The sequence below is a fragment of the Lynx canadensis genome, chromosome A2 (assembly GCF_007474595.2).
Source record: "Lynx canadensis isolate LIC74 chromosome A2, mLynCan4.pri.v2, whole genome shotgun sequence".
Taxonomy (NCBI): domain Eukaryota; kingdom Metazoa; phylum Chordata; class Mammalia; order Carnivora; family Felidae; genus Lynx; species Lynx canadensis.
Window position 1 is genome coordinate 84,582,711 of NC_044304.2, and position 24,805 is coordinate 84,607,515.

At 36.0% G+C, this 24,805-nt stretch overlaps 1 protein-coding gene across 1 annotated transcript in view; it reads right to left on the reverse strand.

Moving 5' to 3' along the window:
* Positions 1–24,805, reverse strand: part of SEMA3C (semaphorin 3C) — a 176,241-nt gene that overhangs the window by 87,466 nt on the left and 63,970 nt on the right. Inside the window, exons 3-4 of the mRNA XM_030307851.2 lie at positions 2,203–2,363; positions 1,020–1,082 (exon numbers count right to left, since the gene is read on the reverse strand). Of these exons, the coding sequence (XP_030163711.1) occupies positions 1,020–1,082; positions 2,203–2,363 (224 nt within the window). The remainder of the gene's footprint in view (positions 1–1,019; positions 1,083–2,202; positions 2,364–24,805) is intronic.

Below are 24,805 nucleotides of genomic sequence, written 5' to 3' on the forward strand. Positions count from 1 at the left end.
TACTAGTTTTTCTATCCAACTGCCATATTTAAATTGCATACCTGCATAAGCACATATTTCTATGCTCATTTGATTAACGTTGACTTCTCCAATATGATAATAAAGTTGAGAAGAGTCAGATTGTGCCTATTGTGGCACAAATTATGTCTGTAGCAATTAATACTATGCCAGACACATAATAGGGGCTCAATCAATATTGGTTGAATGAATGAGTGAAAGAGTGAATAAATGCATAAAAAACTTCTCTACCAAATTACTTGTGAAAGAGTGGGTAATTCTGATATATGGTTCCATTATGATATTTTCTGTGATTTGAGACAAGAAGATAAGATGACATACATGTTTCTTTATAAAATTAAATAACATATACATTATAGATCTGCTCCATGTATTTATAATATTCAAGAATCAGTTAATATGTCAGTTTCAGCAGATTGTTTGTAGAAATCCATACAGATTTATTTCTTAACTCTTTACATGGAATTCCACTTAAAGGTATACAATTTGTACAAATGTTGCATACTGAACATTTAATTGATGTTCATATCTGCCTTGGTTTTTGTTTCTGTGGTTATTTTTAACTAACAAAGATACCACTAATCATTGGTGATTTACGCCTCTGGAATGTGCCGGCTCACCAGTACCCTTTTGCCGAGATCTTTCTTTGGAAAAGCCCACATGGTATCTGGGAGCTTCTCCAGACACTTGCATTATCATTATTTCAGCGGCCTGCTGAGAATTCTGCAGGTTGGATCCACTGGAACAGAGGTTATTGCTGAAATCCATCATGAAAAGTGTCAGAATGCAATAATGGAAGCAATGCAAAAAATTTTTACCCGGTCAGGAATTCCTAAGTTACAGTGTTTAAGAGTTCCAACTTCTTTACATTTACATTTTTTGCCATGCGTCCAGCAGAAGATTTAAAACACCAACACCCTTTGTCTTACTCTTGGCTGCACTCAAGGTACATGGATTCAAAGACCAAATATTTAAGTTTTGGGTTTTTTTTAGGCACTCACTGTGGGATCTTTGCCAGCCATTTTGCACTCTTCGACTTTGATTGTAGATGCTGGCCAGAAAACCTGCTCAGAAAGGAAAATAAAGGTTGCATAATCTCACTTGTATATATGACAGTCATCATTTACTTTATCCTAACACATTTCTTTTAGGCATTTCTATATTTATATTTCAAGATCTTTCTTCCAGTTTATGAACTCAAATTCCTAAAGATTTTATGACTCCCACCAATTTTCCTTGAACAAATGCCTTTCAATAGTATATGCCCATTTCCTAATGATATATATTAAAATAAGGTCACTAATGTATACAATAAAAGGTGTATTTCCTTCCTTCTATAGTACACTTTTCTCAACTGTTTATATCACAATGAATTTACACTTATATTGCTATTTTGGTTTAATATTGTTATTGGTAAACCACACAGCCACAGCAGTAGAGGTCTCTAGGTACTTCAATAGCTAAAATAACTTGGACTGCATCCAAGAGATTCCCTCTCTAAAATACTCTGCTAGTGTTCTCAGTAACTGTACCCTTGGGTCAAGTCTCTGATGGTGATGATTATTGTTTTGTTTTGTTTTGTTTTGAATTTCCAGCTCATTGACCCTTGTTAAAATAATAAATTCGGAAATCTTGTTGTGACAAATTTTTAAATAATTATTTTTTATTTTTTTTTACTCCAATAAAGATAAATTTATTTCCTTATTGTGAAATAGAATGATAAATATAGGTCACACTTGTTCAAAGAACAGTGTCCTTAATAACTATATTCCTTTTAATTCCTTTAAGCCTTGTTGGATTACATACAGATGACAAGGTAGATCTTCCTTTAGTCTGATCATTTTGTCAGGCTATACTGCATGTTTCTCTCTCTCTCTCTCTCTCTCTCTCTCTCCACATACATGCGCGCACACACACACACACACACACACACACACAAATACACACAGGAAGTATTTCTTCATTTAGCTTCAGTTTTTAGAGTGTTAAAATCTATGAAGCTAGACAGACACAACTGACTTGATTATATTTTCAGTCCATGAAATAAGCACTAACATCCAATTATTTATTGACATGTGGCCAGTATTTTCTATAGTCCTAATGAAATACACAATTTTTTCATTGTATGTGAAATTTTTAAATAAAACAAAGTCGACATGGCCCTAATGAAAATAATTAACTTACACTCAAAGGTTCTTGACTTATATTGTTAATATTCAAGGAAAGAATGTGATCTTTGCTGCCCACATATATCCGGTCCTGATCTTCATCCATTAATAATATCCTGTAGTCTAAAGGATGGTGGGACAGGCTGAAGTGTTCAGAGGTCTTGGTTTCTCGAAGCTCTGAAATAGTGAACAGCACAGTGAAAATAGAGTATCCTGGTTCTACGATTCTATTATTTTAATGAAAATTATTTTATATAAATATTTACTAAGAAAGTTAAGATCTATTTTCCTCCCTACAATAATATATTAATTTTAAAATAGAATTGTGTTAGTGGATATTTTTATTTTTTGCCTCTTTGCTGAAGTAAAACATAAATAAAGCAATAAATGCAATGCTAAATTTTATGGTAATACTATTTTATTGCAAAATTATTCACATTTTGCAAGAATCCCAACTCAGTTTTATTACTGGCTATCATCAACTCAAAAGTAAAAGAGAACAAACAAAAAAATATAGTAAGTGAGCAGACTGAGCAAAAAACCAAAAAACAAAAACAAAAGCATTGATAATGCTTACTCAACATAATTCTAACTAGTTTGATATTTTTTTCTATCAATTAATGTGAAAACAAGCCATACCTCATTCAGAAGGCAATGCTGTTTAAATGAGAGTATGCCTATGCCTATATCAAAAAGAAAATTACAAATATTCAGATGATCTGAATTTTTAGATTTTTTACCTCAGTGATCACTGACTCTTTCATGCTCATTTAACTTCTTTTACATTATGGGTAAAATATGTGCCTGTATAGCTGAACTTTGAAGACTATGGATGTACCATGAAAACTTAAAAATCAATAGTCATTATAGCAGAATCAATTTTCTTCCAGTCAAAATGCTTCTTTGTACAATTTAAGACTTTCCCATTCATTTTTTTCAGTTTTAAATTGTTGATAAATTTGAACCATCCAAACGATTCAGGATTGATTTTTTCTTGGGATTATGATCATAAGAGAGTGACAACTCTAGAAAGCAGTTTGCTTGCACATTTTACTCTTTCAATGATGTACTATTTCTAAATTTTAGACATTGAATCACAAATACATTTCTAGAAATTCCCAATAGCACCTTCTAATAAGAGTTCCCAAGAAAATCAACTGAATTATTACATGTAAATGTTTGAATTTAATGAAGAGAAAGTAGTCAATAAATTCTAATATTATTACTGTTAGTATTAGTATAGTATTATCAATTTGAATCGCTATCAAAAAGATGTATGGAATTAGAACAAATAGGTACACGTTTTTCTATTTTTCTCTTTTTCTTTTAATTTAAGGAACTAGACCCCTAAAATTACTAACACATGATCACAAAACATAGTCTCTGATGCTGCGTCCATACATTGAGAGTAAAGTGCAGATTTTTTTTCTATGTGGAAAAAAACCATTAAGAAGTTATAAAAATACTTCAGAAGAGTATTGAGAAGTAAATCATGAGAGAAGATAAGAACAAAAGAAATTGAAAGGTGATTTAAACAAGAGACTAGATGACAGATCTGGAAACAGGAGATTTGAGATGCTGAGCGCTGTGTGGCGTGCTAACCTAGTTACAATTCTAAGTTACTGAGCCTCAGTAGGTCTCAAAGACAGACAGGTGATGCTGTTGGCAGCAGTGGTGCCGCTGGCCCAGAAACTGGAACAACTTCTTTCATGAGGAGAGCAAGGAAGAGTAGAGGGATGTCATTCAGGAAAAAAGTCAGCCCCTCAGAGTGGCCAAAATGAACAAATCAGGAGACTATAGATGCTGGAGCGGATGTGGAGAAACGGGAACCCTCTTGCACTGTTGGTGGGAATGCAAATTGGTGCAGCCACTCTGGAAAACAGTGTGGAGGTTCCTCAAAAAATTAAAAATAGACCTACCTTATGACCCAGCAGTAGCACTGCTAGGAATTTACCCAAGGGATACAGGAGTACTGATGCATAGGGGCACTTGTACCCCAATGTTTATAGCAGCACTCTCAACAATAGCCAAATTATGGAAAGAGCCTAAATGTCCATCAACTGATGAATGGATAAAAAAATTGTGGTTTATATACACAATGGAGTACTACATGGCAATGAGAAAGAATGAAATATGGCCCTTTGTAGCAACATGGATGGAACTGGAGAGTGTGATGCTAAGTGAAATAAGCCATACAGAGAAAGACAGATACCATATGGTTTCACTCTTATGTGGATCCTGAGAAACTTAACAGAAACCCATGGGGGAGGGGAAGGGAAAAAAAAAAAAAAAGAGGTTAGAGTGGGAGAGAGCCAAAGCATAAGAGAGTCTTAAAAACTGAGAACAAACTGAGGGTTGATGGGGGGTGGGGGAGGGAGGGTGTGTGATGGGTATTGAGGAGGGCACCTTTTGGGATGAGCACTGGGTGTTGTATGGAAACGAATCTGACAATAAACTTCATATATTGAAAAAAAATTTAAAAAATAAAAAAATTATCTGTATTTTCTCAAAACAAAACAAAAACAAAAGTCAGCCCCTGCTAGGTCAGAGATTCTTGGTGACACAGGGGGGAAAAATGAAAGAGCTCAGAATATGAGAGAGAATAAGGAATCCCAACAAACATCTCTCAAAAGTTGCAAAAACAAAGACGGCCTTGATTTTGCCTAAAATTCAGGAGACATAAAGCTTGCTTTTCATCATATGGAGGAGATTCATGGCTGTACATTTTTTATATAAAAATATCAGGAGAAGGTTATAGCTTGGGGTGAAGAATAGATGTTCAACATGTAGCAGTAAATAACACTCCAGTGAAATACATAGACTAAAGAAGTAAAATGTGACTGAGTTCATGGCCTCTGGGGCCCAACTGCTAGAGTCTGAATCCTAGCTCTGCCATTTCTATATATACTTGGAGGTGCCTTTTTCCCTCTGTACTCTAGTGTCTTCACGGGTAAGGTCAGAATAATAACAGTACCTACCTCATAGGGTGTTGTGAGGTTCAAGCATATATGATGCTGATATACATCAAGTGCTTAACAGAGTGTCTGTCCTATAGGGACATGGGTTACATTATTATGACTTGGGAAAAGACATCAAGTGTCAGCCAGAAAAGTAAGAAGAATAATTCCTTACAGATGCAGAAAATATAGAGGACCAGATTGCCTGACTTTTATTTATTCATATATTTAATACTTCATTTTTTTCACATGGAGAATGTACTCAGATTATGTGAACAGGAGTATAAAATAATAAGTCATTTTTAAGGAAAATAGTTTGCTTGAGGGGCAGGATAATTTTGAAGTATGTGAGTCTGGAAACCTAACAGATGCTGATTAGTCCAGATACGATGCTGCTGAAGACCTGATATGCTAAGAATGGAAAGGAAGAATTGATGTACAGAACACTTTAAAAAAAAAAGGATTTGGAATAATTTTATATGAAGCTGGTCTTGGGGTAAAGGGAAGCTGTAAACTGAGAACAGGAGAAATGAACGTGCCTTTACTACTTTTGGGAGATGTGAAAGGGAAATTTCTTTGGTACAGAGATTACTTGAGTGTTGATAGCTTAAATTCAAATCAAAGCAGATATGTCCCATGAACATGTAAAATTAGAATATTAACTTGCCATTAGAAATATGTAATCTGAAGGTAAAGTTTTTCAATTGTTCTCATGGATGATGTGAGTCTCTGAGAGTAGACAGCTCTGAGGAAGCCCTGAGAAGACACTCTGAGGGGAGTAAGTCTAAAGTGAAAAGCAAAACACAGAGATGCATTGACTGTTTCATTCAAAAAGAGAAGCTCTGTAATTGAAACTGAAGGTGCATCATGATGTATCGGCAGCAGCGTGATACTGTGGTGGGGGTATACAACTGGGGTCAGACAGTTCTGAATTGAAATCCTAGCTTCTTTACTTATTAAGTATGTTATTTTAAGAAAACTACCTCACTTTGCCCAGTTTTGATTTCCTCATCTATAAATTAGTTATATTAATACATAGTTCACAAGATGTTTCACCAGCACACAGTAGAGGATCAGTGCGTGTTCTTTTAACAGGAGACACTGTTGACCTTCCGTCTAAGAGATAATTTTCCCCTTCTTCCCTGTAGGCAGAGTTGGTCTATGCCGACCACAGTTGTCCCACCACCCCCCCAGCCAGTGAGTGGTCTATATGTGACATGTGACTAGTTCTGGTCAATGAGATTTAAAGGTAAGCCTTCTGCAAGGGTGCTGGAAGAGGTTCCTTCAGTTTTAAAGACTGGCATAAAATAAGAGGTGATTTCTTTTCTGCCTCTGGACATTGGTATGTAAGGATATGATATCCGCAGCAGTTACAGCTTACCAAGAAGATTGCCAGCTGAGAATGGCAAGCAAAAATTTTTTCAAAAGGAAAAAAAAAAAAACCTGGATGAAGAAACGATTTGATCTCTGAACCAACCCTGGAGCTACTCAATCACTGGACTACTTCTGTTATATAAGTTAAAAAAAAAAATCCATACATTTTCATTTCCTGTTGTTGAAATTCTTACTGGCTCACATATCTTCCAGGTATTCAAAGCCCTTACCTACCACCTTCTCACCCTTTCTATCATAGTTTGTTTAGTGCCACTACTTTCTCAAAATATTCCTTTTTATTTTTCTTTTTCCCTTCTCTTCTTAATCTATACTGAAATAAAACTAAGAGTGTGATCTTAGCTGGGAAAACAGCCTCAACTGAATTTTATTTGCAAGAGACAAACAATGGCAGTTTTCCTCTTCATCTGTTTCATCAGAAAATAATCAATTTCTTTCATTAATTCAAATACCAGAGGGAGCAATAATTGCATTAACTTAAGACCTTTCTGGTCCAAGGATTTTATCTATTTTTCTGAGCCATAAAGCTATCTTCCAATTTAATTACCTGCCGCCCATTGACAGTTGACAGCTGTTAACCAAGGAAGATTTACTTAAGAAGTGCCCTGTTGGAAACCTAGAAGCCAAGCCTATTTTGTTTAAATGCTATTTCAATTGCTGTTACTTAGCCATAATTGAACTCTGGAGCTTGGGAAACAAAACAAAACAAAACAAAACAAAACAAAACAAAACTCTTTTTTAGAAGAAAGAGATGAGTGCAATGCATTGAGGACTTTTATCTATAACAAGAATGACTGAAGAATCCATAATTTTGGTTTAATGCAGATCCAACATAAAGGAATGATTGAATGATTTGGTCACAGATAGAGAACATGACTGATTTCATGATTTGGCTGGTGAGAGAAGTGAAGCACAATTACTGGCCTTTCATCTAAACAAGTCAAAGAGTAGCACTGTCCTATATTTCTTTAAATCTTAACAATGATGTCAACCTTTTTATAGCACTGGAGGTAGAACTAGTTGTGCTGTTTTTCAGAACATGCTCAACTGATTGAGAAGGAACGTTGGCTGAGAATATGTAGTATTAAAAAACACAGTGGCCCCACGAAGGGCAGTGCAGGTCTCTAAGTCCCTGGGAAAATCTCCTGGGAAATAGTATTAAAAAAAGAAAAAAAAAAAAACAAAAAATGTATTGCATGCTTCCAACCTGAAATCTGTATTACTGTAGAGTTCTATGATGGAAAATTACTGTAATGCCTTCCATGCCAACGCTCCCGGAGGGAAAATTTGCAGCACAATATGCTTACCTGAAATTCATGTATTGACATGGATTTTTCTTCATATAGTTGAAACTACTGTTAGCCTTGAGAATTTAACCAAGGCTAGGAGAACAATACATTCCCCCAGAATACAAACCCTAGCAATGAAAGCTTCTGGGTTCACTTGAATATAGTCAATATATTGCTGTAGCAATTACAACATAATTTAATATACTGTAATATATTCTGTCTATAAATAACACTCTATTTCTAACCATGTAAGAGCTAACTTTTGTTCTCTGCTGAGCTAGTCAGAGATCTTAACATTTCTGTGGTGACCAAGTCAATAAAAACTCATTCAAGTGCTCAGAAATGTGATCTTGGTGGAGGAGGGTGGAGAGTCTTTCTCTTTCATGAACAATACATATTTGTTAAGCTATTAAGTAGGGGAACTCATTCACTCAGAATACTACATTATCTTTGGCCTTTTATACATTACAGGTAGACAGAAGTTTACTTGATTGAAAATCAATTCCCAGGGGTCCCTCTATTAGAAACGTAAGCAGTGGTTACTTGTTAATTAGATTTAAAGTTCAGGATGTGTTATTAATTTATGTATCAATATATGTGTCAAGCCCTTATCACAGCTGACTAGACTGCTCAAATAAGAGGACACAAATATGAAGATACCGTGCCCTTACAATTGCAAATCTTATCTTACATTCTGTTATTCTGTTTGGCTAGCCCACCATGACCTTCTCAACATAAACCTTAGCTCTCCCCCAGGCAAAATGCACATCTACAGATTTCAAAGTAAAGCCTTAGGATATCTTTTACTTCAGAGGTATTGCTACTGACAGGATAATTTCCTCTCCAGAATGTCTTATCTCACAAGAATTTTAAGTAGAGTGGGCTTAAATGACCCATCCTCTCCCCGAGGCTCACTATTCTGAAACTGGGTTAGAAACTGAACTTCACCTGTCCCTTTAGGACAAACAGGCAGATAAAGAAAAGAGCAGTGAAACTTCACCAGACTGAAAAGACAGCTCCTAATTCCTGTAACAAAGAGATGCTAGAAGGCATGTTGTTAAAACCACATTTGCTCAAAAATAATAGCCCCAAATAGCCACCACATGTGGGTTTACCATTAGAAATAGTGGTTCTATGTGCTTTATAAATGTATTTCATTTAATTTGCATTCAAAGCCTTTGTGTTAGGCCTTAATATTATTCCTGTTCCACACATAAAGAAACCAAATTTCAGAGAATTTGAGCAATCTAACCAAGGTCACACAGTAGTGAGTAAAAGAGGCTAGAGCCAGTATTCAAAGCAAGGGGAGTCCCTTAATCCATGAATTCAATTGAATATCCTCTTGTTTTTCAAATCAGACAGACTTCAACTCTATTTGTTGGGCTTCTATTATGTGGTATACATCTTATATTACATTCATACACCATGAATCTGTGCAATATCAAATATAGTATAAGAAATGCTTCTGCCTCTCAAATTTTCTTTGCTAATCTGAGAAGCATGGCAGAGGGGGAGGGGATGGGGTGACCACACTCCAAACAACTTGAGAATGATCAAAATTTCTCAGGGATGCTGTTCTTATGAAACCAGCATAGCAAGTCTGAGAAAGGCTACACGAAAATGAGATCAGAGTCAAACATCACTTCACATAAAGGTAAAAAGTTCTAGCAAAATGCCAAATGGATGAAAGTAGGAATATGGGAAACAGTTCTATTCAGTGAGCCTGACCAGGGAAGGACAACAGTAGAGACAGAATATCTCCCAGGAGTTGTTGTCAGAGGGAAAATCAGCCAATATACAGGAGCCTTCAAGAAGGAAAGTTATTCTAGTTTGCTCCAGACAGTCTAGTTTTTTCCAGCAAAATCATCTATAGTACCTCTTCTGCACTCTCAAAGGAGTCATAGTTTGGATGTTAAATTATATGGTCAGTCCACTTTTAAGCTCCCTCTTCTTGTCTGGCATGGTTCTCCATTACTTTCAGAACAACATCTGATGTTTTTCGTGTCCTTACCATGATCTGGTTTGAGATTAGCTCACTAGAAAACCTCAATCATCACTATTTGCCTATTTTCATTGTGTTCTCACCCTTCTGGCCTTCTTTTCATATTTTTAAACATGCCTTCCTCCTTTCTGCCTCCGGGCCTTTGTGCATGTTCTTCCTCCTGCTGAAAGGATTCCTCCTGCCTTTTTTTTTTTTAACCTCCACTCATAACTCAAGCAGCAGTTTCAATGTAACTGAAATTGGATGCTTCATAAAGGCTGCCTTGATCCCCTAGATGAGGTCAGCTCTCCAGTCTGTTGATATTTGCTCAATTTCCCTCAGTGGTTTTCTCTTAAAGACTGCCTGGAAGATCACTTGAAACATTCTGAAACACCATGGATTGGAGGGTGTGGGACTAGACTGTACAGCTAAAACTGCCTCTGAATCCAAGACAAAGTTCTTTGTCCATTCACATTCTACCCTTTTTCTGCTATTTTGAGTCTTATGATCTTTTAATCTTGGTGAATTAAAAATTTTGAGCATGAGCCAATAAAATGAGAAAAAGTGCTATCAAATTTCAAATATTTGGGTTTACATGATTATAATCTATTTCTATTAAAAGGTAAGGCTTATGGAGGCAAGAGGGGAGGATCGGTTTTGGAATTAGCCAACCAGAGCTGAAGTAACAGCTTTACCATTTGCTGATAAGGGGCTTGATTTTTCCCCCTCCCCCCAATCTCTCCCTTCTACCCACCCTGACCTTAGGTCTTAAATCTACAAAATAAAAGAAGAATGAGATTATTTATTAAGGAGAATAATCTCTAATGTTCCCTGCAGCAATAAAAATGTCCATGAAAATAATTCCTTTTCCACTGTTTACAAGTATTATCTACTGTTGTACAATATCTGTAAAGCTAATGTAATCTTTCATATTACTATAAATCTGACAGGAAGAAAGGATATGATTAAAATCCTATCTTAGAAATATGACCACAGAAATAAAACTGTGTCTCTTCTGGAAAAAATGAAACTAAACCAAAACCTAACTAAGGCTTTTCTTTCCCCTACCTAAAGCATACTCTGTTTGTGTTACACAGTTCAATCAACTGGAGAATTATTGACTTCCCTTCCTCCAAGCTCACTTGGGAGACATGAAAGCACTTTTCAAGGATGTTAGGTGTCAATCTCTGTCTCCTTGTATGGAAAGGGGCAGCTAGATTCTACCTCAGAGTATGAAGAATATACAATTGGGAAATAGCTAAAAAGTCTTGAGATTGTCTGAACTGGGAGGAACTTGTGGAAAACAGAACCAAATCTGAGGCCATTGTGGAGCTGGTGCAAGGATGTGCTGAGTCATCATTATCATAGGTGTTCCTATTGCCAGGAGGGCCTCAGCTTCAGAGTGTCCACTTGAGATGTAAACAAGGGAGATAAACTTGTGGAGGAGGAAACACTTGATCTGACACCTCCTTTCTAGAACTCTTGACACTTGTGGAAAAACTGCCTTGGGGCAAGGTGTTCAAAAGCAGAAGATGCAAGGTAGTTAGCAAAACAAAAGCAGAAACACAAGAGAAAACCACAAAAAAAAAAAAAAAAAAAAGGAAAGGGATATAATAACAGTTGGAGAATGGTGTAAATGAGTGCGTCTCTACCAAATATGATATTATACTTTCATTACAATTGTTTAAGTAGAGCTTTGGAGATATAGAAAGCATTTTTTCATGCTGTTAAGTTTCGAAAGCAGGCTATATTCAATATGAAAACAAGACTAGGAAGAACCATTTTAAAAAATTAGCGCGAAAGGTCTTTGGATGGTGAGACGTAAAAGTTTAAAGACAAGAAGACAATACCTCAAACCAACGCGTGTGTAAAGGGCAGGGGTGAAGAGATGACATGGTATATTATACCAGCAAAATCTCAGAGCACACAGAATACAACAGACCCCACTACTCCACGACAATCCCCCAAGGGACTATACCAGATCCATCATATGGAAAGATCCTTAAGGTAGTATTGAATACTTGTCTATCCTGAAATTTGAACTATTTATTGGTTTTCCACACTTCCAACAAAACTTCCTTTGGATACATTGTGGCCTTCCAGTGGGAACTTCTAGTCAGTACCCTTGGTTGTAGCAAGAGTAGTAAAGATTCCATATGCTGAGTGAGGTCTCTTGTCACATCTCACCCCCCACAAAGTTTTCTAAACCTTCGTGCCACAATTCTCTATGACACAAAGCTTACCTTTTATATAATATAGTATATTAGCTCTACACAAAATTAAAATATTTTTGAGGTATATATTTTTTTCAATCATTCAGTAGATAGTAGATAAGCCAGGGCTAGGTAAAAAGATAAACATTCTTGGTCTCTCTCCTCAAAGTGGATAGTGCAGAATGGGAGGGATACAAACAGCTATGAGTACAAGAAGATGACTCAGGAAATCAAGGGAGCACTAAAGAAGGAAGGTCAAGGCTTCCTGGAAATAACAAGGAAATCTTAAACAGAAGGAAATGCTTGAAGTTATTTCTTCATTCAACAAATATCAGTTGAGCCACTTTATCTATTAAACTAATAATCACAGTGATAAATGCTAACATTTACCAAACACCAACAAAGTATGGTAGAAGACAGGATAAGCGTATAAGGCAAGGGTGGCTGCCACACATCAGGAGTCAGAAAAAGCCACTGTAGGGAAGTGTCATATAAGCCATGGCCCAAGGAATAAATATAAGTTAATAAATAAACATTTTCCAGGGAATGGAAAGAGTTTGAATAGAAGTCCTGAGATGGGAGATCCAAGGATAATAGGAAGTTTTTGGAGGTGATAAAGAAGAGGATTTGGGTGAACTTTGTTAAGCAGAAGCAAGGAGTCAACCAACATGCCAAAAAGCAAACTTCTTGAATGTCACACGAGCAACATGCAGGGATGCAAACTCCTTGTGTATCAAACCAAAGTGGCTGATTTTTCCTAAGCTGCGTAAGGTGCCAGTGGAAAAAAAGTCTGAGAAAGTGCAAGACATGATCACTTAGAAGTCTGTGGTAGGAAGATATTTCTGCTACTAAGGGGTTCTCAGAGCAAGATTATCTTCTGATATGATAGTGAGTGAATAAAGTAGAATAAAATATTTGTATAACTAAACTATAAGGTATCTGCATAGAAATGAATATGCATAGACAAAAGTCTTGGAAAATACTCAACTGGGTTAACAGTCTTCTTCATGATGTGCTCAGTTAAAAATAAGAGTCTGATAATACTGGTGGCTCAATTTAAGCTTCTGTCAGTTTGAAGAATTATAATTACTCTTTAATCGAGAATCAGGCAGTGCAAACTTTCTCCACAGACCTTTATGATTTAAAAATATTCTCATCCAGGAGTCTGGTTGTACCACACCTAACTAAATGTTGAACTACACAAAGAAAGGAATACCAGTTATCACTAGCTGGGAAACAGCTCTGTATTGCCAAATTTTTTTGATCCCTAGATTCTTTCAGGATGATGGAAGACCACCCACAACTTTTAGTAAGACAGACTATTTGGACTTTAATAACCCAGCTCTCCGACCAACCAAAATTCTTGAACTCTGCTTTCACTTGATGTATTCTTAAACCCATTTTCATTTGCACACAGAAAAATATCATAAACTGTATACAATAAAATCTCAAATCTAAAGAACCAGGCTTCGTGAACAAAGAAATACAGAGATGTTTTCCTAAAAAGACAGCTATTTTATCTAAACATTATTTCATTCAGAGTGACTCACTGTTTAGCCAAATTACTGCATTTGGCTTCAAAACAAAGAAACAAGTTGGAAAAATGTAGAGGACAGTAGAGACATGTTCATTTCACTTTAAACACATTTGCCAGTCATTCAGTGCAGAAAACTTCTTTTCTCCTTTCTTCTTTATCTCTCTCCCCTGACACTGTCTAAAATACAAGGTCAGTGACTCTCAGTGCTCAGCTGCTGGAGAAGAGACTTGAAGGGAGTCCTCGGGAGTGTGCCTCTACAAAGTAATAGAGCTCCCCTTTGATTCTTTTCAAGAGAAAACACAAAGGATCTGACCACGTTTCCTGCAGCTTTGAAAAGCCTAAGACTCATCATGTATACAATGGCTTGCATATACATTGTCTATACAATTTCTCTTTTCTTCATCCTAGATTGGGAAACCGTTTTGATTCCAAATTTCAGATGTTGGTATTTTGAGATGGAGTGGATGCAGCATCATTCAGTCTTTCAAAAGAGAAGATTATTGTTGCACTTTTCTGCTTTTGCTCTGGAAACAAAATATTTATCATTCCTGGAGGCACTTCAAGGAGAATAGCAGAATATGGACTCAAAGCATATTTATTTTACAAAATGCTATTGCATCCATGAGCCAAGACTGTCTCTTTAATTTTCAGAGTACAAGTAAAATCTTTTTGTGGAAAGAAGGCACACTTAAAAGAGGAACTGACAGGCTATGGGAAACCAAAAGTTTGACCCGAGTATTAACAGCTCACAGTCGTCTTTTTAACGGGGAGGGAAGTTTCATTCCACTGATTTATAGCCAGTTTTTCTCCTGAATCTCAAAAAGCAAAACATAGTTTACTAGGCAAAACGACAGGTGTAGCGAGTTGGGATGGTGTTATTTGAGGGATTTCACATTACACAGTTCAAGTGACTTAGCAAGATTAAGTAAAACAAGCCACTTTATGACCTAAAACCAGAAAGTGGATAAACAGGTTTCTAGTTAGGCATTTGCCTTTGGTTTCTCTTCATCAAAGAAAAATACAAGTTGTACCTCCATAATTTTAAAGCTTTGCAAGTTTTATTACTCATAAATAATGAATGTAAGAATAACTAAGATTGTCTTTTAACGTCCTAGTGGACAATTAATTCAAGTTAGTACAATTCACGTCCAAAAATCATATTAACCTAAGACATACAGATAATTAAATGAAACTCTTTTTATGTTCTGTTTTTGTGCCTTTTAACCAAATGCATTTCTGGAATAAAGTCTGATGTCTGAAGACAGATATATGCTCAAGTCTTGGCACTGCATCTGACTAGCTATGTGGCTTTAGGCAAGTTATTTAAATTATTGGTGCCTAAGTGCTCCCACCTGAATGATGGAAAAATACCTATCGTGTGGAACAATTATGCTAATAGGGAAAATGTGTGAAGCACCTGAAGCATAGTAGCTATCATTCATCAGTGTTAGTCTCTATTCCAAGATGAAAGTCTCCACTTTAAACAAGTTATTTGTGCACTGTCATAGCTTTCGGGCATTACTCTGCAGTTGTTTTCTGAGCTGATCCTGCTAAATAAAGTCTGTGAATTAATGTCTAATTTATATTGAAGTAAAATTTGTATACCAATAAAAAGTTATAATGCTTCCAAATTCTAGCAAAAATAATTCTCAAATTTCAGTGCAAAAGCAAATGATTCTTTTTTTTTTGAGAGAGGGTGAGAGTGCGCATGCACACACACACAAGTGAGGGAAGGGCAAGGGGGAGAGAGAGAGAGAGAGAGAGAGAGAGAGAGAGAGAGAGAGAGAGAGACTCTTAACAGGCTCCACACTCAGCATGGAGCCCAACATGGGGCATGACCCTGGGATCATGACCTAGCCAAAAATCAAGAGTCAGATGCTCAACTGACTAAGCCACCCAGATGCCCCAAAGAGCAAACGATTTTTTTGTTTGTTATTTGCTTATTTTGAAAGAGAGCAAGGTTGAGAGAGCAAGGGAGAGGTAGAGAGAGAAACAGAGTATTGCAAGCAGGCTCCGTGTAAGTGCAGAGCCCAACGCGGGGTTTGAACCCACAAACTGTGAGATCATGACCTGAGCTGAAATCAAGAGTCAGATGCTTAACTGAGTCACCCAGGAGCCCCAAATGATTTTTTTAAAAATACTTTTCTTCATCTTTTTCTAGTCTGTCTCTTCTAACTTACTACTCATGCTAGCTACTACCTAGTGAGAATATATGAAATACCTATCAATTTACTAAAAAAGTTTGCACTGCCTTATTTAATCTCCACAGCAATCCTACTAACCAGGTCCTACTGTTTTCTGCATAAATATATGAAAAAATTGTGGATGAATCTTGGGTAACTTTCCCAAGTTTTGGATGTAAGTCTGTGTGACTCAAATTCCATAGTCCACAGGCCCTCATGGAAGATGAGAACACATTCAGCTGGAGGACTTGGTCTCCTTCACTTTTCTCTTAGTAAAGAAGTGGTTTTCAAATTTTAATATACAGAAGATATATGTGAATTGCTTATTAAAAATAAAAATTCATAGGGATAAAAATAGTTCCTTCCAGAAATACTTATTCAGAGATCTGTTGAACACATCAAAATTGTGGAAAATTGCGGTACCAGGGTGATTGCCAAGGAAATTAACTAAGATCTTCCCAAGCTTGCCTCCTTCTTATGATTCAGATCTTAACTGGCACCTAATCTGAGGAATATCCCTGCTCGCTTTATCTAAACAATGTCCTCCCATTTTATTTTCTATGTCATAGAAAATAGAAAATAAAAATGTATTATCTTCCAGTCCTTAATATTGTTTCTGGCCTTAAGTCTCAAATTTATTCTAAATATTATGCTGTTTGGGAGAGAATTAATATCAGTATGTGACTAGCAGAATGGTTTTTGGAGTCTATGCATTTATGTGTGAATTTTTGACAAAGACAATGGCTTAAAAAACAAAAATAATTTGACAAAGAATTTAAGGTGTTCCAAAAGATGAGACTGTTTTTCTTCACAAAGCTTTGTGTGAAGATTAGAGATAATTTATACTTTGGCTCAATTCTCCTGTTTCTACAAAGAATTTGGAGGGTCTCAAAAATGCATGAGATAGACACAAGTGAGAGGCACTGAAGGGCCATGCACAACTATATCATCTGTGCAGAAAAGCTTTCTCCCTAAGTTTTGGTACTGAAGATCCCCAACTGATATATAAATACAATACAAATCTTCAAGCTAATTATTTTAGATTCAAAACTAATTTTCCCTTAAAAGAAATGACTGTTATAAGCTGTACTAAAGTTCACAGTTTTCCCTTGCAAAAGCCCATCTGCCTAATTATCATGTTATTACTAATAATGATAATGAAGCAAATGTTTGTCCAATAATATTTTCTAAGATTTTCCATAAATAATCATTTATCTTCATTATAGTCCTATAAGTTCTGTCATGTTCAGTGTGGTCAGGGTGTCAGGGTAAACACTCTCATTGCCACATCTTTTGTGTCTTGCAAAATTACTTAATTCTTTGGAGCCTAAGTTTACTCATCTATAAAATGGGGATGATGAAATCATATATCTCATTGGTTTGTTAGGATTAATTAAGTTAATAAATTAAAGTAGTTAGAACAATTACAGGCTCATTATTTTGCTGTAGTAATATACAAGGCAGTAGAAGATAACTATCTTTAAAGACAGGCACAGAATGGCACAGGAATCCATCATCCAACCTATAAACCAGGATATCATTCTCAATTCCTCCCTCACAGCCAATCAATCAGTTGCTGAGTGTTGCTGATTTACCTCTAAAATGTCTCTTGAATCTATCCTTTCTTCTCTATTCCAATTACCACTCTTTAATTCTAGACACTTGTAGTGTCATCTCTGACTGGATAATTGCATGAAATAGATAATTTCTCTGCCTGCCATCAGTCTTATCCTTTGTTCAAATATTTACTGAATGTTTGGAAAACATGGACACTATGAGGCAGTCTGTGTTCTGGATGCTACAGATAACAACAACTGTGACCCTACCCTACAAATCAAGTGGAATTCTCACATCAGCTTCATGTTTCCACCTGAGTTAACTACCATCTAAAAGTTAAGCATGATGATGGCTTTTACACAGCACTCCTGTCCTACTTTAAGTCTATTCGGTGACTTCCTATTTCTAAACTGATTATTCTGAGCATGTCAGAAGCTGTGGGGGCACTTTAAGAATCTAGCAAGTCTTACAGCCTTTCTTTTCCTCAGAAATTTCCTATGCGATTATAGTCATAAAATGCTGCACACTTCAGGATGTCACTGATACCCTGGAATTCATTCAGGTATCACTCCGATGTTCAATGAGGGCGGCGGGGGTGGGAGGGTGGGGAGGAGGTGGTCCATGTACCCAGGTTATAAATGTCCTATCTAAAGGGAAAATCCCATGCCTACAAGTTTGTAAAGCAAGGTTTTTCATGACTTGACCCACTCTCTTAGCGCCTCAGCCCTAACACCTGGTATTTTCTCCTTGATCTTTTTTGTTCCTGCAGTAGAGCTACCTGTAATGTCTGAAAAACATCTTACTATGTCATGCTTATCAGCTATGTTCACACTAGTCTTCTTTGTCTTACTTGCCTGGCTAACTTTTCCATATTTTTAAGGCTTAACTAACACTATAATTTCTATGAAGTCTTTCCCAATTCTCACTTTCTCCTGTGAGAAATGAGAATGACTTACCTTTATTAATAGCATACTATTTTTTCTGGCACTAAGATGTGTTTTAATTACATATATTTAATCCTTGCACTATGAGATTTGTATATAATACTTTATGTCTTATAAAGAAACTACTGTTAGCGGAGTCAAATAGGGGCTGATCCACTATAGCTAAGGAGTAGTAAAATTGGGATTGGAATCCAGAATCCAAGAAAGCTTGACTCTAAAGTTTTTTACACTTTAACACTTTGAGTACACATTCATTCTTACACATATTAGACCTACCCAGACTCATTTTCCCCCAATCTAGGCACTTCTTAAAAATTTTATTATTTATTTTAGAAACTTCCAGAATGCCTTAAAGAGACTGGAAAACTATATCTATTCAATGAAAATTGTTTAAATGGATCTGTAAAAGTCCTTTAATTTTCAACCCAATTTGGGAGGGGGAAGGAGAAGAGAAGAGAAAGGATTATATGTCCCAGCAGGTGATGTTGCCTGACTTAAAGTATTTGTCATTTATCAGGGAGGGAATTTGAGACAGTGTTATAGCCTAATCCTTTTCAAATGATCAGTGGTGAAGAACAAGTGTTTTTTGTTTTGTTTTGTTTTAATTTTTGTAACATAATAAAAGTAAATATCTGGGCACATGAAAATTAACAGCAGCAACTCAGCCATACAAAATAAAAGCCCAGATTTCTTAACATTAGATTCGGTAGATGTCAATGTACTAGGATTTTCTGTATTTACCACGTTGTGGACTGGTAACAACTGTTGGCATTCTCTCCAGTTACGGAGGATCACACTTGAATAATGCTGGTACAAACAAGTTGGGTTTTTGTTTGTTTGTTTGTTTGTTTTTCCTTTTACAAAAGTAATAGGAGCAAATTCACTTGGCATTCTCATTTTGCTTGTGCCACAATTAGGACAAACAATGAGTGAGTCAACAGCATGATTAGTCAACAAGGCTACCAATACTGAGCAATTTACACAGGGCTTCCTGAGGGAGCAGGCAGCAGAGCCACGGTTACAAACAGCCAGGTGGCAGAGGCATTTATTAGAAAGAGAGTCAGTAGCAAACAACAATCTTGTTCTTAAAACCAGCCTTTTACTCTTATACATATCATCTAATTCAGCCTTAGTATTTGCATCTGTAAATAACAGAATTGAACCAATTAATAAGATCCTTTCTAGCATTGGTCTTTTCTAAGATTTTTAAAAACTACTCTTAACCCCTATCTCAACATAGATGGAATTCTTTCCAGTTTTATCTAGAAAATGCTTTTTCTTCTTTCCTGATATTATTTCCATTGCTACACATGCACCTAATCCTAGTGTCTCAGAAGCAGTTACATAATTTCTGAACAATGGTTAGACATGTGTACTTAACTAAATTTCAATTTGTATATCTCTAGTTTCCTCTGATACGATACTCAGAATAAAAACATAAATAACTTAAGTTTGTGAAAATAAATAAAACAACATTTCAAGTAATGTTTCCTTTTGGATTTAGGCTAGAACTATGCCCCCTGTTTAATCTCATAACTTACTTGAAGCTCTAATTTTTGATTTAGGAAGTCATGTATTCTCTCTGTTTTTTTTTTTTCTTGTTTTTTTTTTGTTTGTTTGTTTTTAGGAAGCCATATATTCTCTTGACTAAAATCCTCCATCTATAAAGAGATCCCTATGCCTATCTAGTACACACTAGTGCATAGAATCAATTTAAAAATTGTTATTTATTAGATGATAACTTTACTGCCTTCTTGTCTCCATACCCTGCACATAGAATAACATTCAAGGTCAGGTCATAGGTCACTGTCAAAAGTTCCTTCTCTTAATACATTTGGAAGAGAAAAAAGAAAGCCTCCATTAGATAAGTCTAAAACAACTTCTTAGTCCCAACCTTTTTACAGTTATTGATGTTTTATTCATCAAAGGATTTCTATTCTCTCAATTCCTCTGTTAAGTATATTTTTAAAAACAGGCAAAATACTCCAAGTCCAAAATTTTCTTCAAGTCAAGCATTCTTTCTTGTCATCCTTCCCTTTATCTTATTTTAATTTAGTGTTTCTTTCTAACATATCATTTATCCAGCTTATGTAGTTTATAGAAAATAGTCATTTGCATCCCATGTTTTCTTTTCACGTTTTAATCTAAGATGGATCTACTCATGATGATTTTATTGTGGAATCTAGATCAAGGAATTCTTTTTCTGGCTCTGGAATCCCTCTCTTGAAACTGAACACAATTCCTTGCAGAATAGATGATAAGATCACTCATAAATCCACTTCGGCACCTTTCCCTTACCACGTTTTACAGAAACCCATGTTTCTTAGTCTAAGAGCTTTTGCTGCCTCTTTAACCCAGTATATGAATGTCATACAAAACATCATTTTGCAGATAAGTTTCTAAATTTAGCCTTAAGTATGTCTATCTAATTCCACCATGAGCAGATGATGCGTAATCTCCTACAGTTACTGTAATGCATGAAAAATAATATAAGAATAGTTATTTAGCCTTTATTTTATATCACTCATAAACAGCCTTTCCACCTAAAATTTCAAACCAGATCTAGAAGTAGCAAGACTAAATTTTACTAATGGTGGCAATTAAAGAACTATTGATGCTTTTGCTGAATAGATATGTAAAAAGAAAAATTACCATTGCTGAAAAAATACTTTTCCCTGATTTTAAAGTCTTAATATATTTTTTAAACTGATAGACTATATGTTACTTTTTATCAAGGCCTTTAATCCATGTATAACAAAAAAACTGTATGCATAAAAATACATTTTCTTAAAGGGAGATGCTACTGAATATAGTGGATAATAATGTACCTTTGCATAATATTTTTTCAAAGAAAAAGAAAAGAAACACTATATATGAGGGTATAGAGTAACAGATACTCTCAACTTCAATTGGTACAAATATAAATGTGTATATTGCTTCTGGAAGGCAGGTCTATTATAGATTGAAAAGTTAGACAACAACCCCTGAGAGGATAATATAAGAGACTATATTCATGGGCTTTGAATAGGTAGAGATTTGTTAAATACATACATATATATATATGTGTATATATATATATATATATATATATATATATATACACACACACACACACCCCAACAGAAAAGAATAATGAATTGGAATACATTAAAAGTTGGAACCTCCATTTATGCAACATCGAATGTGCTAAAAAGAAAGCCTAATGGAAAAATATTTAACTCTTATAACCCACATAGTGCTGATATCCAGAATGGATAAAGAACTCCAGGAAATCAGGAAGAAAAACATAAACTATAATAAAATGTGCAATGTCTTGAAATAATTGCCCTATAATATATCCAAATGAACAAGAAACATTTGAAAAGGTATCCAAAATCATTATTTATCCAGAGGATAAAAATTAAAACTATAATGAGATACCACAGTATACCAGAATAGCTAAATCTTTTGTTTTAATAAAAAAAAAAAAATTAAGACAGTAATTCCAAAATTTGGCAAGGATATAAAACAAATGGAATTTTCATATTCTCCTGGAAGGAATATAAATTTGTAATAACCACTTTGGAAAATAATTTGGCTCTATCTGCTTCATTTGAACATATGTATACTATATGATCCACTTACTCAATTCCTATGTATGTGCCAGAACACATGTATATGAATGTTCATAGCAACTTTATTCACAGTAGCCCCAATTCAGAAATGACATAAATGTCTATGAACAGGAAAATGGATAAATACAGTATGATATTTTCCTATAAGGCGTGGTACTCAGCAATAAAAAAAAAAAAATGACTGAACTGGGGCACCTGGGTGGCTCAGTCAGTTGGGCATCCAACTTCGGCTCAGGTCATGATCTCACAGTTTGTGGGTTTGAGCCCTGCGTCGGGCTCTGTGCTGACAGCTAGGAGCCTGGAGCCTGCTTTGGATTCTGTGTCTCCCTCTCTCTCTGCCCCTCTCCACTCACACTCTGTCTGTCTGTCTGTCTCTCAAAAATAAGTAAACATTAAAAAAAAATATAAAAAAGACTGAACTACTTCTACTCATAATGTCAATGACTCAAAAAAAATAAGTCAGACAAAAATAAAATATACTATATAGTTCAACTATAAAAAGCTCAAAATCAGGCAAAACTGAACAATGCTGTTAGAAGTTAGGGCACTGGTTACATTCAAGGAAAATAAGAATTGAGAGGGACAAAGGAGGACACAGATTTTTCAGTCTGGATGAAAGTATGGTTTCTTTGTGCCAAGTCACATGATAACCCATTGGTACAGAATATTTTTGCACTTTTCCTGTACCTATTTTTTTTTTAAGTTTGTTTATTTTGAGAAAGAGAGCAGAGCCTCACGCAGGGCTGGATCCCATGACCCATGGGATCATGACTTGAGCCAAAATCAAGTCAGACACTTTACCAACAGAGCCACTGAGGTGCCCCTGTACCTGTGTTTGATTTGTTGAAAATTGTATTTTAAAAAAGAAGAGGTATTTAAATCTATACACGTGTAGCTTCTGAATCAGGGTGTGTTAGTTTTTGTGTTGCTGTAGCAAATTACTATGAGCTTTGTGGTTAAAGACAACAGAAATGTATTTTCTCAGTTTTGGAGGCCAGAAGTCCAAAATCAGTATCACCAGGCTGAAACTGAGCCATTGGTAGGACACATCCCCTCTGCATGCTCTAGAAGAGACTTGTTCTTTGTCTCTTTCAGATTCTGGGGCTACTGACATTCCCCGGCTTTGAAACCACCTCACTTCAGTCTCTCCCTCTGTGGTCCCATTTCCTTCTCTTCCTCTTCGATTTCAAATTTCTCTATCAGTATCTGATAAGCAAACATGTAATTGTACTTAAGTCTCACCTGGATATTACCCACGATAACCTCCAGATCTCAAGAGTTTAAATTTGTTCGTATCAGTGAAGTCAATTTTGCCATCTAAAGTCACGTTTATAGGGTCTGGGGATTAGGATGTAGCTATCTTTCAGGGAGCCCGTTGTTTAGCCTATATGTAGTGCCATTGACAGAAATCACTATCTCTGAGTTCAGAGGATAGGTAAACAACCCAGTGCTGGCATCAGCTGAGACGTTCTGGTGGATCAGGATGGAAGAGCTGCATTTTTATGGATAATGGTATCAGAACACGTAAAGAACAGGAAGTTATAGTCCAAAACGGCCACAGGGGATGCCAAGCATTAAAGGGAAAAAAAAAAGTTTAGTATAATCCACTACTAAAACCAGTGTTCACTGCATTCACACATCAAAACTGACACCAGTGAAAACGTTCATTTTAGCATGTTAAAAACACGATCGAAAGGGGAAGATCCTTGACCACTTTTGTTTGGTTGGGGTTTTTTTCCACACTTCGGAAACCCTCTGTCATCTCTAAATGCCTGAGTTTATTATTCTTACGCAGAGTTACTTAAGCTGCTAGCACAAACACAGAGCGCTGTTAGGGATGGAGCATTTCACCAGCACCCTGGCACTTTAGCGAGACTCAGGCACAATTTCTGGGAAGCAGAAGAAACTGTTTATTACATTCCCTAGTCAGGTCTCTGCAAGCAACCCCGTGGAGAGTCAAGAAACTCCCATATGTCGATTCCCGCATTACTATTGAATTATTGTTACATACGAAGCTTAATCCCTGACCTTATCAACGTCACTGGTACAAAATGCATGTGTGTCCCCTTGGAACTGTAGCTGGTATCACTTGTTATTCATAAAGCTCTTCAAAAGAAAAGGATATTCTTTTTTGACATCCTTTCAAAGAAAATGAAATAATTCCACTATCTTACTCTTCACAGTGAAAACTCAGGTCATTATGCATTTAAAAAAAAAAAAAAAACTTTTCTCTAATACAGTATGATTACAAATTTAGACATCAGAATGATCCAGAAAAATAGGTTATGTGCTTTAAGTGAGATTGCTGAGGTTATTCTTATAATTCTGGAAAATCATATGCTCCACTAAAAAAAGCTGTCAAAGAAAATGATAGAAAGCCCTTCCAAGGGTTCCCATCAGTTTTCTTTGAAGTGAACTTTAGAGAAGACTCCACATGAACTGCACAAGAAGGCAGCTTATGAATCTACATGGGAAGAGGAGACTTACTCTTCTTTACTTGCTCATGCTTTGGGATAATTTTCCCTGCCATCCATTTGGGATTATTAAAGGAACAGCAAAGGAATTCCCATTAGAAAGGTCACAGACTAAAGCTGGAACCCAATACTGGGGACCTGCTGGTGGGCCAGAAAGGAACCTTTTAGTTGTTGGATCCTGGGTGAGACCAACGTGGTGGGGTAGAGCTCATGTGAGCAAAGTGGGAAAAAGTCACCTGGGGTTTTTCAATATTTTAATATCAGTACAGGCAAGTTGATGCTTATCAGCTGAATATCAGGCCTGCATCCGTTGTATTAATGGTTGGCCATCTGTGCTTTTATACCTTTATGGAGAGGATATTTACCCAGCAACTAAATCCAGTTAAATTATGGCTAATACATAACCTCTTATGGGCCTAAAATAACAGCTGCTTGAAAGCTCAACACTAACTTCCATATATGTTTTCTACTGATAACA